Source organism: Oncorhynchus tshawytscha, linkage group LG14, assembly GCF_018296145.1.
Source record: "Oncorhynchus tshawytscha isolate Ot180627B linkage group LG14, Otsh_v2.0, whole genome shotgun sequence".
NCBI lineage: Eukaryota > Metazoa > Chordata > Actinopteri > Salmoniformes > Salmonidae > Oncorhynchus > Oncorhynchus tshawytscha.
In genome coordinates, this window is record NC_056442.1 from 28,865,735 (window position 1) to 28,882,396 (window position 16,662).

The 16,662-nt window shown below is 40.7% G+C and overlaps 1 protein-coding gene across 1 annotated transcript in view; it reads left to right on the top strand.

Annotated features, from left to right (window-relative positions):
* The first annotated feature begins 7,088 nt into the window (after window positions 1-7,088).
* LOC112267386 (alpha-2-macroglobulin-like) overlaps window positions 7,089-16,662 on the top strand; it is a 29,690-nt gene continuing 20,116 nt past the window's right edge. The window contains exons 1-14 of the mRNA XM_042296558.1: window positions 7,089-7,490; window positions 9,955-10,138; window positions 11,462-11,618; window positions 11,853-11,905; window positions 12,639-12,659; window positions 12,835-13,003; window positions 13,163-13,247; window positions 13,460-13,574; window positions 13,708-13,819; window positions 13,902-14,011; window positions 14,577-14,744; window positions 14,908-15,144; window positions 15,477-15,540; window positions 15,826-15,971. Of these exons, the coding sequence (XP_042152492.1) occupies window positions 7,390-7,490; window positions 9,955-10,138; window positions 11,462-11,618; window positions 11,853-11,905; window positions 12,639-12,659; window positions 12,835-13,003; window positions 13,163-13,247; window positions 13,460-13,574; window positions 13,708-13,819; window positions 13,902-14,011; window positions 14,577-14,744; window positions 14,908-15,144; window positions 15,477-15,540; window positions 15,826-15,971 (1,722 nt within the window). The 5' untranslated portion in view covers window positions 7,089-7,389. The remainder of the gene's footprint in view (window positions 7,491-9,954; window positions 10,139-11,461; window positions 11,619-11,852; window positions 11,906-12,638; window positions 12,660-12,834; window positions 13,004-13,162; window positions 13,248-13,459; window positions 13,575-13,707; window positions 13,820-13,901; window positions 14,012-14,576; window positions 14,745-14,907; window positions 15,145-15,476; window positions 15,541-15,825; window positions 15,972-16,662) is intronic.

Sequence of the window (16,662 nt, forward strand, 5' to 3'; positions counted from 1 at the left end):
AGTACAAAACATTTCACAGTGTTAACTTTCTCTTTATCCCTGGTTGATGTACATTTCAGAGCCTCTTCAGTGTGGATTTCAAACAACAAAGACTGCACCAAAGTGTCTTAAAGTGTGTTTGTCATAATAATATCTGATAATGTCAGTTGTTGAACATAATATTTCTATTTGCAATAGCAATTTATGGTATATGCAGTTGTGGAATATTCCATGTACTAACACTACATGTAGGACGGACATAAGACATTCCCACATACAGTAAACACAAACAGAGGCATTTTTCAGCTATGATTTTACCACTCAGAAGCCAGAATGGATATGACAATGTGGCCAGCACAGGATGTAATACACCCTTAAAGCAATCTACTTTTTGAACTTCTTGACTTCTTAGCTGGTAAACTGCTACTGTGTGTCAATAAAAGAGGCCAAATTAGGGGTTAGTGTACTCCAGTAAAAAAGTTCTGGTTTAGATTAAAAACTATTTCCCTGTGTCCCCGTTCATAGGGGCATGAGAGACTAGTCAGTGGTAGAATTGAGTTGGCACTTTATTGACCCAAACATCCACAGACCCACAAGGTTGAAGTTACTCATGGTAAGTAATTTTTTTTTTTTTTTGCATTGACGCATTGTGTCATCTAACTGTGAAATAATAGGATCCAAAATGTTAGGAAATATTTGTTCCCATAAATACATAGAAGGATGTCTCGCCTCATACCTCTGACACTTTAGTCAGGCTGCCAGACTGTAAAAACTGTATGATGGGGCCGGCAACGGAGTTCCTATTGACTAAGCACACAGAGCCAATCAGGAGAGAATACATACAGGTCAAGGGTGCCAATTGAAAGCCAAGGGGTGTGTCTGTGCCTTTTGGATTACTCTCTCTTTACAGAGAACCCCTGTGGTTCAAGTCAAGAGCTACCCTTCCCCTTTCAGTCTGCTCTGCATATGTCTGAAAGTGACAGAGCCAGCAGCCAAGAGAGTTTTTCACTGTATGTCATAAAACATTAGTACACTTATGAATGTACAGTTGAAGTCAGAAGTTTACATACACTTAGGTTGCAGTCATTAAAACTCATTTTTCAACCACTCCACACATTTCTTGTTAACAAACTATAGTTTTGGCAAGTCGGTTAGGACATCTACTTTGTGCATGACACAAGTATTTTTTCCAACAATTGTTTACAGACAGATTATTTCACTTATAATAATAATTCCAGTGGATCAGAAGATTACATTCACTAAGTTGACTGTGCCTTTAAACAGCTCGGAAAATTCCCAAAAAGTATGTCATTGCTTTAGAAGCTTCGGATAGGCTAATTGACATCATTTGAGTCAATTGGGGGCAAACTACCTGCCCTCCAGGACACCTATACCACCCAATGTCACAGGAAGGCCAAAAAGATAATTGAGGACAACAGTCACCTGAGCCACTGCCTGTTCACCCCGCTATCATCCAGAGGGCGAGGTCAGTACAGGTGCATCAAAGCTGGGACCGAGAGACTGAAAAACAGCTTCTATCTCAAGGCCATCAGACTGATAAACAGCCATCACTAACATTGAGTGGCTGCTGCCAACATACTGACTCATCTCTAGCCACTTTAATAATTAAAAATTGGATGTAATAATGTATCACTAGTCACTTGAATTAAAAAATGCCACTTCATATAATGTTTACATACCCTACATTACTCATCTCATATGTATATACTGTACTCTATACCATCTACTGCATCTTGTCAATACCATTCGGCCATCACTCATCCATATAGTTATATGTACATATTCTTATTCATTCCTTTACACTTGTGTGTAAAAGGTAGTTGTTGTGAAATTGTTAGATTACCTGTTAGATATTACTGCATGGTCGTAACTAGAAGCACAAGCATTTCGCTACACTCGCATTAACATCTGCTAACCACGTGTATGTGACCAATAAAATTGGATTTGATTTGAAGGTGTACCTGTGGATTTATTTCAAGGCCTACCTTCAAACTCAGTGCCTCTTTGCTTGACATCATGGCGAAAACAAAAGAAAGACCAAACGCCTGAAGGTACCACGTTCATCTGTACAAACAATAGTATGCAAGTATAAACACCATGGGACCACACAGCCGTCATACCACTCAGGAGGGAGACGCGTTCTGTTTCCTAGAGATGAACGTACTTTGGTGCGAAAAGTACAAATCAATACCAGAACAACAGCAAAGGACCTTGTGAAGATGCTGGAGGAAACAGGTACAAAAGTATCAATATCCACAGTAAAATGAGTCCTATATTGACATAAACTGAAAGGCCGCTTAGCCAGGAGAAAGCCACTGCTCCAAAACCGCCATAAAAAAGCCAGACTACGGTTTGCAACTGCACATGGGGACAAAGATCATACTTTTTGGAAAAAATGTCCTCTCGTCTGATGAAACAAAAATAGAACTGTTTGGCCACAATGACCATTGTTATGTTTGGAGGAAAAAGGGGGAGGCTTACAAGCCTAAGAACACCATCCCAACCGTGAAGCACAGGGGTGGCAGCATCATGTTGTGGGGGGGCTTTGCTGCAGGAGGGACTGGTGCACTTCACAAAATAGATGGCATCATGAGGTTGGAAAATGATGTGGATATATTGAAGCAACATCTCAAGACATCAGTCATGAAGTTAAAGCTTGGTCGCAAATGGGTCTTCCAAATGGAGAATGACCTCAAGCATACTTCCAAAGTTGTGGCAAAATGGCTTAAGGACAACAAAGTCAAGGTATTGGAGTGGCCATCACAAAGCCTTGACCTCCATCCTATAGAAAATTTGTGGGCAGAACTGAAAAAGCATGTGTGCGCAAGGAGGCCTACAAACCTGACTCCACCAGCTACACCAGCTCTGTCAGGAGGAATGGGCCAAAATTCACCCAACTTATTGTGGGAAGCTTGTGGAAGGCTACCTGAAAAGTTTGACCCAAGTGAAACAATTTAAAGGCAATGCTACCAAATACTAATTGAGTGTATGTAAACTTCTGACCCACTGGGAATGTGATTAAATAAATTAAAGCTGAAATAAATCATTCTCTCAACTATTATTCTGACAATTCACATTCTTAAAATAAAGTGGTGATCCTAACTGACCAAAGACAGGGAATATTTACTAGGATTAAATGTCAGGAATTGTGAAAAACAGAGTTTAAATGTATTTGGCTAAGGTGTATGCAAACTTCCGACTTCAACTATATGTAAAATGCTAATATGTATTAGATCCAGGACAATGGAATAACTAAGACCTGAATTTTAATGCAGCGTGTTCCGATTCCTCGTTCTCTTTCTGTCCAGCAGGGTTAACTAAAAACACTTGGCCTGATGGTTCATGCAGATACTGGGGAAGCAATATAGAAATGTATTGATCCCTTAAATGATTTTACTATTAAATCACCCATATCACAACCCTCATACCTCTTCACAAAAATGTACCTAAATCAATTTTGGGAAAAGGATTTTACACAATGGACTTCCCGTGGTTCTGGTTCACATTTAAGAAACTCATGACAGCATTGTAGTTACCGAAGTTCACCTGAAATAAATAATTTCACGTTTGCCACTAAGCCAAACATTTTTTATCAATAGTTAATCCTTTAAAATTCCACTAACAGATTGTATTAGTACCTTGGGCAGACTTTGCTTGCGCACTGAACTTCTTTCTCCATTTAGAATGACTTGGGCTGAGTAATGATTTAGGGTGTAACTCTTTGTCCCGTGACCACAGCTTTTTGTGGTGGCTTGAAAGTACCATTCGGTTGTTTGTTTAGAAAGTAAAACCACAAATGCTTTGAATGTGAAGAACATTATACAAATAATTAAGCAACAACTAAATATGCACAGACATTTCAGAGAATGTCGGTTAGTTAGACAGGATTGTTTATCGAGATTTAAAACAAACATAATTACATTTGCATTTGTTTTTATTTGTCTAATATATTCTGCCTAGATTCAATTTATTGGGTCATTGTCACATATAAACTCAGCAACAACAACAAAAAACATCCTCTCAATGTCAACTGAGTTTATTTTCATCAAACTTAACATGTGTAAATATTTGTATGAACATAAGATACACCAACTGAGACATAAACTGATCAAGTTCCACAGACATGTGACTAACAGAAATGTGTCCCTGAACAAAGGGGGGTCAAAATCAAAAGTAACAGTCAGTATCTGGTTTGGCCACCAGCTGCATTAAGTACAGTAGTGCATCTCCTCCTCATGGACTGCACCAGATTTGCCAGTTCTTGCTGTTAGATGTTACCCCACTCTTCCACCAAGGCTCTTGCAAGTTCCCGGACATTTCTGGGGGGAATGGCCCTAGCCCTCACCCTCCAATCCAACAGGTCCCAGACATGCTCAATGGGATTGAGAGCCGGGCTCTTCGCTGGCCATGGTAGAACACTGACATTCCTGTCTTGCAGGAAATCACACACAGAACGAGCAGTATGGCTGGTGGCATTGTCATGCTGGAGGGTCATGCCAGGATGAGCCTGCAGGAAGGGTACCACATGTGGAGGAGGATGTCTTCCCTGTAACGCACAGCGTTGAGATCGCCTGCAATGACAACAAGCTCAGTCCGATGATGCTGTGACACACCACCCCAGACCATGATGGACCCTCCACCTCCAAATCGATCCCACTCCAGAGTACAGGCCTCGGTGTAACGCTCATTCCTTCGACGAGAACCACGAGAAACGCGAATCCAACCATCACCCCTGGTGAGACAAAATCGCGACTCGTCAGTGAAGAGCACTTTTTGCCAGACAATCTGTTCCAGCGACGGTGAGACATCACTGGCAACAACGTCACCTATGGGTACAAACCCACCGTCGCTGGAACAGATTGTCTGGCAAAAAGTGCTCTTCACTGACGAGTCGCGATTCTGTCTCACCAGGGGTGATGGTTGGATTCGCGTTTCTCGTCGAAGGAATGAGCGTTACACCGAGGCCTGTACTGCCTTAAAACAGGCCTACAAGCCCTCAGTCCAGCCTCTCTCAGACTATTGCGGAGAGTCTGAGCACTGATGGAGGGATTGTGCATTCCTGGTGTAAGTCGGGCAGTTGTTGTCGCCATTCTGTACCTGTCCCGCAGGTGTGATGTTCGGATGTACCGATCCTGTGCAGGTGTTGTTACATGTGGTCTGCCACTGCGAAGACGATCAGCTGTCTGTCCTGTCTCCCTGTAGCACTGTCTTAGGTGTCTCACAGTACGGACATTGCAATTTATTGCCCTGGCCACACCTGCAGTCCTTATGCCTCCTTGCAGCATGCCTAAGGCACGTTCACGCAGATGAGCAGGGACCCTGGGCATCTTTCTTTTGGTGTTTTTCAGAGTCAGTAGAAAGGCCTCTTTAGTGTCCTAAGTTCTCATAACTGTGACCTTAATTGCCTACCGTCTGTAAACTGTTAGTGCCTTAACAACTGTTCCACAGGTGCATGTTCATTAATTGTTTATGGTTCATTGAACAAGCATGGTTGTCACGCCCTGGTCTAAGTATTTTGTGTTTTTCTTCATGTATTGGGTCAGGCCAGGGTGTGGCATGGGGTTTTTGTATTGTGGTGTGTTTTGTCTTGGGGTTCTGTTGTGTTTGTATTGGGATTGTAGCTAGTGGGGTTATCTAGCAAAGTCTATGGCTGTCTGGAGTGGTTCTCAATCAGAGGCAGGTGTTTATCGTTGTCTCTGATTGGGAACCATATTTAGGCAGCCATATTCTTTGAGTTTGTCGTGGGTGATTGTCCTTAGTGTATTTGGTCCTGTCTCTGTGTTAGTTTACGTAAGTATAGGCTGTTTCGGTTTTCGTTACTTTATTTGTTTTATAGTGTTTGTATTTAGATTCGTGTTACGTTTGTTGAATAAACATGGAGCGCAATCTACACGCTGCATTTTGGTCCGACTCTCCTTCACACCTAGAAAACCGTTACAATGGTAGACAGTGTTTAAACACTTTACAATGAAGATATGTGAAGTTATTTGGATTTTTACGAATTATCTTTGAAAGACAGGGTCCTGAAAAGGGGACATTATTTTTTTGCTGAGTTTATATGCCTTGTTAGGGAGATTAAGTATCATACATAAGGTGTTATGTAGTCAAAAAGTGTGTTTATCTGACAATACTGTGTTTATGTGATGACACATCTTCACTATTTACTTAAAGTGACAGAATAAGGGCCATAAATATTCAGGTGTACATCAGAAACATTCAGCTCCAATTCCACTTAAATACATAATGATATTACATGTCCTTAGACTTGGTTAGGTGCACATCTAATGTACTTCTATGTTCATCATTAATACTGTATGAATTTTTTTTCTCCACGATATGTTTAGAATTGTGATTGAAAAAAATGCTTATTGTCATGTTACGACTAGTATTTATTACCTCATCCACAAGCTATTTGTGGGGCTGCAGAGTTTTAAACTCTGAATGTTGGAGAAGGAAAGAGGAATTTTTGTCTGTAGACCTCACATCAGCAACCACCACCTCGCAATTGTTTCTTTGCCACAGAGCTGTGACCTGCAATATGCAAATAAAACACATTTAGAAGAGTTATTGTCCTCTTAAACATGAACTGAAAACAAACTATCACAATCCTTTAACATTTGGAGAGAAAAAAACATACCTGGCCTACAGCCTCATTGTCTTCGAGTGGACATTCTGAACCTTGTTTGAAGTCAGTAGGTCACTTGAACAAGGAGCCATTTCGATTTTAAAGTTTGAACAATTCATGTGAAAACGTGTGAGATGAAAATGAACAAACCAAAGGGTGTGCAATACAGAAGGGTAGTCAGTGGACATTCTGACACTTGTTTGAGTCAAGTAGGTCCTATGACCAAGGAGCTATTGAAAATCGAAAGTAAAAAAGTGTGTACTTTGTTTACGCTCCCTAACTAATTCGACTAGGAATACCAAATAGTGCTCACATTTCCACATGTTTATTAGCTTTGGAATGCGAATGAATGTCCAAATCGTGAAAATAATGTTGTGCGCAATTTTTCCAACATGCCACTTATTTGGAGTCTTTGGCTCAAGTGGATTGAAAGCGCGAATATCGAACTGGAAACTTTCTTTACCTCGGTGGATGTTCGAGGGGGGAAGAGTTCCTGCAGATGGAATGCCCATATGCAGGAACGGCCGAATTTTGGGAAAAATAGCTTGAGGTATTTTGGTGTCATTCTGACCATCCCATTTCTCGCGGGGCTGTGACTGTTTGAGAACTTCTTCGGAATTGGGAGGAAACGGGAGGTGGTTGCCGTGTGCCAAACTATTTGGAAGGGAGTGACACAAGAGGGTGCATTTGGGTATAAACAGCACCGTTTGTGCAACTTTCCTGACCATCTGGACGAGGGAAGGGAGCATTTCGAAGTGCGGAGGATGTGTACCACGGTTATGGCCATGGCTCTCAACTTCCTTTGCCTTGTATTTATCACATCAGTAATTTTACGAACTGCGACATCGAGCACCTTCAATGAATCGTAAGTACGCTACAAAACATTTCACGTACAGTAGTAGGCAGTAGAAGCAAGTAGTATTTTCGTCATTTAATTGAGGGATTAAACTCACAACAAGAAATTGTTGTTTACATGTTTGGTTGCATACCACAGTCTATAATCAAATTGAGGAATTCATTATTCTCCAGGCTATGCACCTGCAGATGTAGGGTAGGTCACCTGAGCAATATAATTATTTTAGTTATAAACATAATATTACATAACAAAATCGTGTATATACCTACTGCACTGATATAGCTGAATATCAGATTTTAATTGTCTCCATTTGTGAATAACAATATATAAAAAAGTTGGAAGTGGGAAGGCCACAGGGACAGGAAAAGTACCATTCTCTTTCTTTCTTGCACGTGAGAGGCTTTTCATACCTTATGAGACATGCTGGCAAGCAGGCCTGTACATTTGTGGGTTACAAATCCGACTTGTGATAGTCCGTATTAGTGTGCTTTCCTCCAATGTTCCTCTGTGCAATCATCCCCAACAGGGGCTTCATGCACCCTCAAAATCATACAAAGTATGTAAGGATGGCTGTGGGGGGTGTGGTCCATAGGGAGCTTAGGCCCCTGGCCTGAAGTTGGAGAATGTGGAATGTTGCTTTTCTAAAGTCTCCCAACTTGCCAACAGGCATGCCAGCTAAGAGTAGCTTGCTTGTCTAACTTGATTGATAGCCTGAAATGGCTTCTTGGTAGCTTTATAAGGTTATGACACTGGGAACATATCTGGGCCAGCTAATGCCAACTAAATACAATTGCTAGGTGGTTAGTAGTATCATAGAGAAACAACAAAAATAATAACGGCCCTAAGCACACAGCCAAGACAATGCAGGAGTGGCGTTGGGAAAGGTCTCAATGTATTTGAGTGGCCCAGCCAGAGCCCGGACTTGAACCCGATCAAACATCTCTGGGGAGACCTGAAAATAGCTGTGCAGCGATGCTCCACATCCAACCTGACAGCGCTTAGAGGGTCTGCAGAGAAGTATGGGAGAAACTCTCCAAATACAGGTGTGCAAAGCTTGTAGCGTCATACCCAAGAAAACTCAAGGCTGTAATTGCTGCCAAAGGTGCTTCAACAAAGTATTGGGTAAAGGGTCTGAATACTTCTGTAAAGGTGGTATTTCAGTTTAAAGTTGTAATACATATGAACATTTCTATGAACCTATTTTTGCTTTGTCATTATGGGGTATTGTGTGTAGATTGAGGGGGGGGGACAATTTAATCAATTTTAGGAGAAAGGCTGTAACATAACAAAATGTGGGAAAAGTCAAGGAGTCTGAATACTTCCCAAATGCTGTGTGTGTGTGTGTGTACACAATCATTCAACAGTTTGGAATTAGAAATGTCCTTGTTTTTTAAAGAAAAGCACCTTTTTTGTCCATTAATATAACATCAAATTTATCAGAAATACAGTGTAGACATTGTTAATATTATAAATGACTATTGTAGCTGAAAATGGCAGATTTTTAATGGAATATCTACATAGGCGTACAGCGGCCCCATTATCAGCAACCATGACTCCATTGTTCCAGCCAATCAGAATGAGCTTTTCCTCACAAAAGGGCTTCATTACAGACAAGTACTATTCAGTTTCATCAGCTTTATGAGTGGCTGGTCTCAGATGATCCCGCAGGTGAAGTAGCCGGATGTGTAGGTTCTGGGCTGGCATGGTTACATGTGGTCTGCGGTTGTGTGGCTGGTTGGAGGTACTGCAAAATACTCTAAAATGACATTGGAGGCGGCTTATGATAGAGAAATGAACATTAAATTCCCTGGCATCAGCTCTGGTGGACATTACTGCAGTCATCATGCCAATTACACGATCCCTCAACTTGAGACATCTGAGGCATTCTGGTGTGACAAAACTGCACATTTTAGAGTGGCCTTTTACAAGGTGCGCCTGGATAATGATCATGCTGTTTAATCAGCTTCTTAATATGCCACATCTCTCTGGTGGAGAAAGGAGAAATGCTCACTAACAGGGATGTAAACAAATTTGTGCACAAAATTTGACAGAAATAAGCTTTTTGTACGTAATGGAACATTTCTGGGATGTTTTATTTCAGCTTATGTAACATGGGACCAACACTGTACATGTTGTGTTTTTATATGTTTGTCCAGTGTGTATATGTATATCTATTTTAAACAGTACAAATCTGAGTGGGCATTCTGCCTTTGTTCACCAATACATGGTTGACAGACCATCAAACAACTAATTGGTATTCCCTCCAACACTGTCTGAAACGGAATCAATTGTGCCCTCAATTTCTCATTGTTTGGACTCTGAGTGGGGCACATAGCCAGAGACAATTAAGGTCACTTTGTCCCCAACTTTAAAAAATCAGTAGGCTACAAAGGAACTAAAGAGCTGTTTGAGTACACTGCCACTTAAGTGTTATTACCACAGCTGCATTCATGCTGACTCTTTCCCCTTTTAGGATTTACTTGGTGACGGTCAGCTCGGAGGTGGTAGGAGGGACCACAGAGAAACTTTGTGCTCAGGTCCACCAAGCCACAGAGCCTCTGTTGTTGAATGTGTCGCTGGAAATGGAGGGTGGCAGCGGCACCATTCTACTGGAGGAAGACGTAACACAGGACTTCTATCGCTGCATCTCCTTCCAGGTCAGCTGTAACTGTGCTGTGTTCAGCAGGCTACAACGTTGTGGACCACTCTGATATAAATATTTCATGTAGAACCAACATGCCTCTCTGACATGTGGGTTAAGGAATCATGCCAGCCCTATGTATGACATTTCTAACTGCAAAGTTCCACAACGATGTGAGCTACTGACTGTGGCCCTATTCTATCGTCTCTCATGCAAAAGCATCCCGACCACAGTCAACAAGCCAATGGGTTAAATGTTGACATCATTTCTTTACTTGACTAACACTGACCTGAGTCATCAGCTTTAATAGTAGCTGACACTTTGAATTGGGTCTCTTTCCCATCAGTGTTGGGTGTTACACAACTTGTGCCTCGCTTCATATTGATTTTAGTTGAACAGTTACCCCTATCAGTTGTACATACACTGAGCATACCAAACATTATGAACACCTTCCCAATTTTGAGTTTTGACCTTAGAACAGCCTACATTTATCAGGGCATGGGCTCTACAAGGTGTCAAGGGTTCCACAGAGATGCTGGCCCAAGTTGGCTGAATGTCCTTTGGGTGGTGGACCATTCTTGACACATCACACACAGGAAACTGTTGAGTGTGAAAAAAACAGAAGCGTTGCAGTTCTTGACACTAACTGGTGCACCTGGCACCTACTATCATAGCCTGTTCAAAGGCACTTATCTTTTCAATCTTTTGTCTTGCCAATTCACCCCCCGAATGGGGCACATGCACAATCCATGTCTCAATTGGCTCAAGGCTAAAAAAACCTTCATTAACCTGTCTCCTCCCCTTCATCTACACAGATTTTTGAAGTGGCTTTATCAAGTGACATCAATAAAAGGGATCATAGCTTTCACCTGGATTCACCTGGTCTATATATGTTGTGGAAAGACCAGGTTGTTCTTAATGTTTTGTACACTCAGTGTATGTAAGATTACAGTTGATAGAATCTCCTGGCTCTTCTTCTGTGGTCATTTTGTCATCTAAACAAAGTACTATTCATACTAGCTTTTAAGTTACCTATGTGCATTCATTCAACAAAACACATTCATTTCAGTCTTTTATTTTGAAGAGTTTGGTTGTAACTCCATCATGTTATGTGGAACTCAACTTGAATTCCAGGCTGGGTGTTGTATGCAAAATGATCAAACCTATGAAAGGCAATAGCAGTTATATTAATCATACTTTGCTATGCTGAGGTTATCTACCACTTAACAAAAAGCCCTCTGTTCTCAAGCTACTCAGTCAGAGAGCCATACTTTGGTTAGGAGCTAGAGGATTGTAGAAGTTCTACCAAGCTTCCATTCTTCTGTTCTTCATATTGTAGGTACCCCCAGTGAAGGCTGACAGTGTGGCCACTGTTCTTGTCAGCATCAAGGGGAGGAAGGATGAGATGAGTAAAAAGACCAAGATCCTTATCAAGCCTAAAAGGTTCTTCACCATTTTCCAAACAGACAAACCAGTCTACAAACCTGGACAGACAGGTAGTTAGATACAATCTTTGATGAACACTGAAACTGACCCTTCCTGAGTTATTACTTGTAAATGTACTAAACTGCCCCTTTTGTCTGGGCCAACTGTTGATTTTGATTGATGATTATGCATATACTTTACAGTATATTTGTGAGGCCATCAGAAAGGTCCTTCCTGAAATGGATGATGGATATACTGTACATAGACAGATACTATATAGACAAATGTTTCTACCCCTTTTCCAGTCAAGTTCCGAATCGTCTCGCTGGATGCCAGTTTCTTGTCATTCAATCAGATGGTAAGTTACTCTTTCAATGTTGTTCAATATAAATACAGTTACTCTTTCAAAGCATTTAAGTTGGGTTGAACAGGACAGCAGTGTTAGTCAGCTTTGGAACATTCTAGGGAGGTGTAGTTTGGGAGAGGTTTACTGTAGTTGAGTAAGAAAGGCAAGTGATGGAGCAATGATTTCTTCCTCTTGCAGTCCAATTTTGTCTACTATTATTTTATTTGTTTAATGGGTCAGTGTGTGTGTGTGAGTGTGTGTGTGTGTGAGTGTGTGTGTGTGTGTGTGTGTGTGTGTGTGTGTGTGTGTGTGTGTGTGTGTGTGTGTGTGTGTGTGTGTGTGTGTGTGTGTGTGTGTGTGTGTGTGTGTGTGTGTGTGTGTGTGTGTGTGTGTGTGTGTGTGTGTGTGTGTGTGTGTGTGTGTGTGTGTGTGTGTGTGTGTGTGTGTAGGTGGCTCAGCAAACATGTGGTCAGAGTTCATTTGGCCTGGCTGTTTGAGCAGAGCATCTGAGTCAACATGAGATCAAGGCCTGCTCTGTACTGTAACTCTGTAGATAAAGATGCCTGTACTGTAGAAACTGTTTTGGAAAGTTATGAAATGTTTGTTTTAAACCCATTTCCTGAAACGATAGTAGTTTCCTTTAGGCCTCCTGTGAAAATAATTTGAAAATAAGTTTGAAAATGTTTTTTGGGACAACTTTTTTTTTTTTTTGTTAACTGCTGAATGTTTTGTTTCTCTTTTCTAGTATCTAACAGTGGAGCTTCAGGTGAGACTCCATTCAAATCCATTGCAACTAAAAACCAAAGCTGTATATAACATAAGCAATAATAATGACATGATCTCCCTTCAAAAATGTTACCTGCCAATATGTACTGTGGCATGATTTTATACAATGCCTAACAAAAATACCTACCTTCAACCTATTATGAATCTATATACAGGACCCAAACTCCAACCGCATTGCTCAGTGGTTGAACCAGTCAACAGTGAGTGGAATTCTGGACCTGTCCCACCCCATGTCCGCAGATGCAACGCAAGGAAGTTACATCATCACTGCATGGAATGAGAAGGGAGAGCAAACTTCCCAAAACTTTGACATCAAAGAATATGGTGAGGAAATTGGCATGGGATAAAAAGAGAAAAGCATGGGGTAAAAAAAATCAGATTATATTGTTTTTCATGGTGATTCCATTGTGGTCTGGGAGTATGTTTTTGGTGTAGTTCAACAGACAATGAGGAAATAACATTTGATATGTATTTTTTTTACAGTTTTACCCAAATATGAGGTCAAAGTCTATCTACCCCAAACAATCACTATTCTGGACAAGCAAGCAACACTGAGAGTTTGTGGAAAGTAAGTGCATAAGATGATAGACAGTAAGATGATAATGTAAACTGGAACACTTTATGGACAGAATATTAAGCCTTAATTTGTGTGTTGCATAGACTACACTTGCTATATACTGTCCCATGTTTGATACTTGCTCATGTTCATAGTTGTTTCTATTTTTACAACACGTGATTGCCATTCTTGAATTGTTTTTCTTCTGTTGACTTTGTTTCTAGATACACTTATGGAAAACCAGTGCTGGGGTCTGTCACGGCGAAAGTTTGCAGAAATATCATTCAATATCGCTGGTTATATGATGATATTAATATCTGCGAGTTGTATCTTATGAAAGTAAGTATTTTTTTATTCTTGTTATGCCAAATTCTTTGATGACGAACACTCACTGTGGGGAAATGTTGACGTTTATAGACGTTTTCGTAGCGGATTTAAGCTGAGCTACAATAACTGTACTCATTCTGCCTAGACCGACACAACTGGTTGTGCAACACAAATTATTGACGTGACCCGGTTCGGTCTAAATGAATCAAAGTTTGATGACTTCGAAGTGGAGACTGAGATGGAAGAATATGGAACGGGTAGGAGAGAGCCTTATCTTGAATGTAGAGGTGTTTACATGCTCAACTGTTGACCTCTGACCCTTGCCTGTGTTCTCTCCAGGGGTCATCCTTAAAGGTAGGGGCAAGGCAAGCTTCACCAATGTCATCATAACTGTTCGTTTTGAGGACGTGCCCCAAGCATATAAACCAGGAATTGCATACGAGGGGAAGGTGAGGACAAACTATATTAACAAATGCCTTTTTAATAACACTGCAGAAAATGTTTTACTCAGAAAAATGGATTTGAACATGAAGTGGTGATAAATGTTAACATGTAATTTGGAGCATCTAAACTAGGCTTTTGATGTCTTGTATGCAATGGGAGTATACATTCAGTATGTTGGATGTCTAAACTAGGCTTTTGATGTCTTGTATGCAATGGGAGTGTACATTCAGTATGTTGGATGTCTAAACTAGGCTTTTGATGTCTTGTATGCAATGGGAGTGTACATTTAGTATATTGGATGTCTAAACTAGGCTTTTGATGTCTTGTATGCAATGGGAGTGTACATTTAGTATATTGGATGTCTAAACTAGGCTTTTGATGTCTTGTATGCAATGGGAGTGTACATTTAGTATATTGGATGTCTAAACTAGGCTTTTGATGTCTTGTATGCAATGGGAGTGTACATTTAGTATATTGGATGTCTAAACTAGGCTTTTGATGTCTTGTATGCAATGGGAGTGTACATTTAGTATATTGGATGTCTGCAGTCATCCTGTCCTGTGTTTTCAGATCAAGGTGACCGGTCCCGACTCTAGTCCCGTTCCCAATGAGCCTGTGTATCTCTTCCTACAAAACAGTGGCAAATCTGAGAACTGGACTCTCACCACAGACAGCAAGGGCATTGCTTCCTTCTCTCTAGACACTTCTCTATGGAGTTCTGATTCTGTCTCTCTGTCGGTCAGTGGTCACTCACTCATGTTTTCCTCTATTAAATATTTAATGATATTATTTAAATATTAAATTCTTTGTTCTGAGTGAGATCATTCATTTCTCCTGATGTATTCTCCAAGGTTACTACAATTGTTTATTTTTCATATATTTTCTGTGTTTCTTGAACCAGGCTCGTTATCAAAAGGTTGAGGAGGATTATCCGTACGAGCAGGGTGTGCGTAGACCAGAATATTCATCCGATTACCAATTCACAAGAAAATTTTATTCTAAGAGCAAGAGCTTTGTGAAGATAATGCAGGGCAAAGGGAAGTTCTCCTGTGAGAAGGACGGTATTGTTCTTGCTCGCTACATAATCCAAGGGGTGGAGCTGAAAAAGGGACAGACGACCCTGGACTTTTTCTATCTGGTAAGATTAAAGGGATGTTTCACTCAAAATACAACCTAACATGATTTTTACACTTTGTCTGTGGCTTTGGGATATAAATTTTACTTACTTCGGTATTTGATTGTCATATTGTGTTGCGTCTGGAAATATTTTAAGAATGGCTCGGGCAAACCGTACAGTACTTTACATGCAGTTGAAAAGTTAATCATTGGTGATATTCAGTAATTTTACACTTCAATAATGCATTAACTTCAAGATATTTGCTAGCAGATCTCCCAGTTTTAGCCAATGTTCCAGTCTCCCTGGGTCACTCTCTGGTTATTAATGTTGATGCTGCCACCTGGCTGTCCCAGGTTATATCTAGAGGCAGCATTCAGCAGCACGGCCATCTTCCGGTGACCGTTACAGAAGGAAAAGGTAAATACATTGGACTTGGATTCTCCCGAATGTTTCTTGACGTTTTTCATTAGAACTTCTCAGAACCCCACTTGATTAGAGGACATGCCTAATGGCATTAAGCTGGCATGGGATAAAAAGCTGTCACGACAGGATTCAATCATCCAGATTACATCTTCAATACAAGCTCTTACTGCACAGTATATTTCAAGTTCATACGCTAATCAGAGAACACAATGTTCGTATTGGATGATTGCTGGTTTACGGTGACTTAATGGCAATCCCATTGTCCATCTCTTATTTTAGTAAACCAAGGGGAGCTGACTCTCTCGCTGCAGCGGATGCCTGAGCTGACCCCTTTTGCCCAGGTAGTGGTGTACACCGTGTTGCCTGATGGGGAGGCAGTAGCAGACAGCCGAGACTTCCCCATTCACCTCTGCCTAAAAAACGAGGTAGGCAACTCGGCATCTTTTGCCAGCCACATGAGATGTCAAAATGTCTCATCAGAGAGCCTGAGCCATGTATATACTGTATATTGGGGCAACATGTGCACTATCAATTTCCAAAATGACTTTGCATCAGACTATGATATGAAATGCTTCAACTTGTCCTCTTTGATCATCATGTTCGTCGGGCCTGTTTCTATCCCTCTAGCATTTATTATGTTGTGTGGGCTTTATTCCAATATTCACATCAGTATGCTACTATACTTGAAATGAACCAATGTGTTGGACATGTATGCTAGTATACAGTGCCGTCAGAAAAGGTTCACACCCCTTTATTTCCCCCACATTTTGTTGGGTTAGCCTGAATTTAAAATTGATTTAATTTAGATTTTGTCCACTGATCTACAGACAGTACCCCGTAATGTCAAAGTGGAATTTTGTTTGTAGAACATTTTAGAAATGAATAAAAAATGAAAAGCTGATGTCTTATTAAGGCAGTAATGTATTCAACCCCTTTGTTATGGCAAGTCTAAATAAGTTCAGGAGTAAAAATGTGCTTAATTAATCGCATAATAAGTTGCATGGACTCATTCCGTGTTCAACAATATTGTTTAACATGATTTTTGAATGACTACCCCATCTCTGTACCCCACATATACAATTATCTGTAAGGTCCCTCAGTTGAGCAGTGAATTTC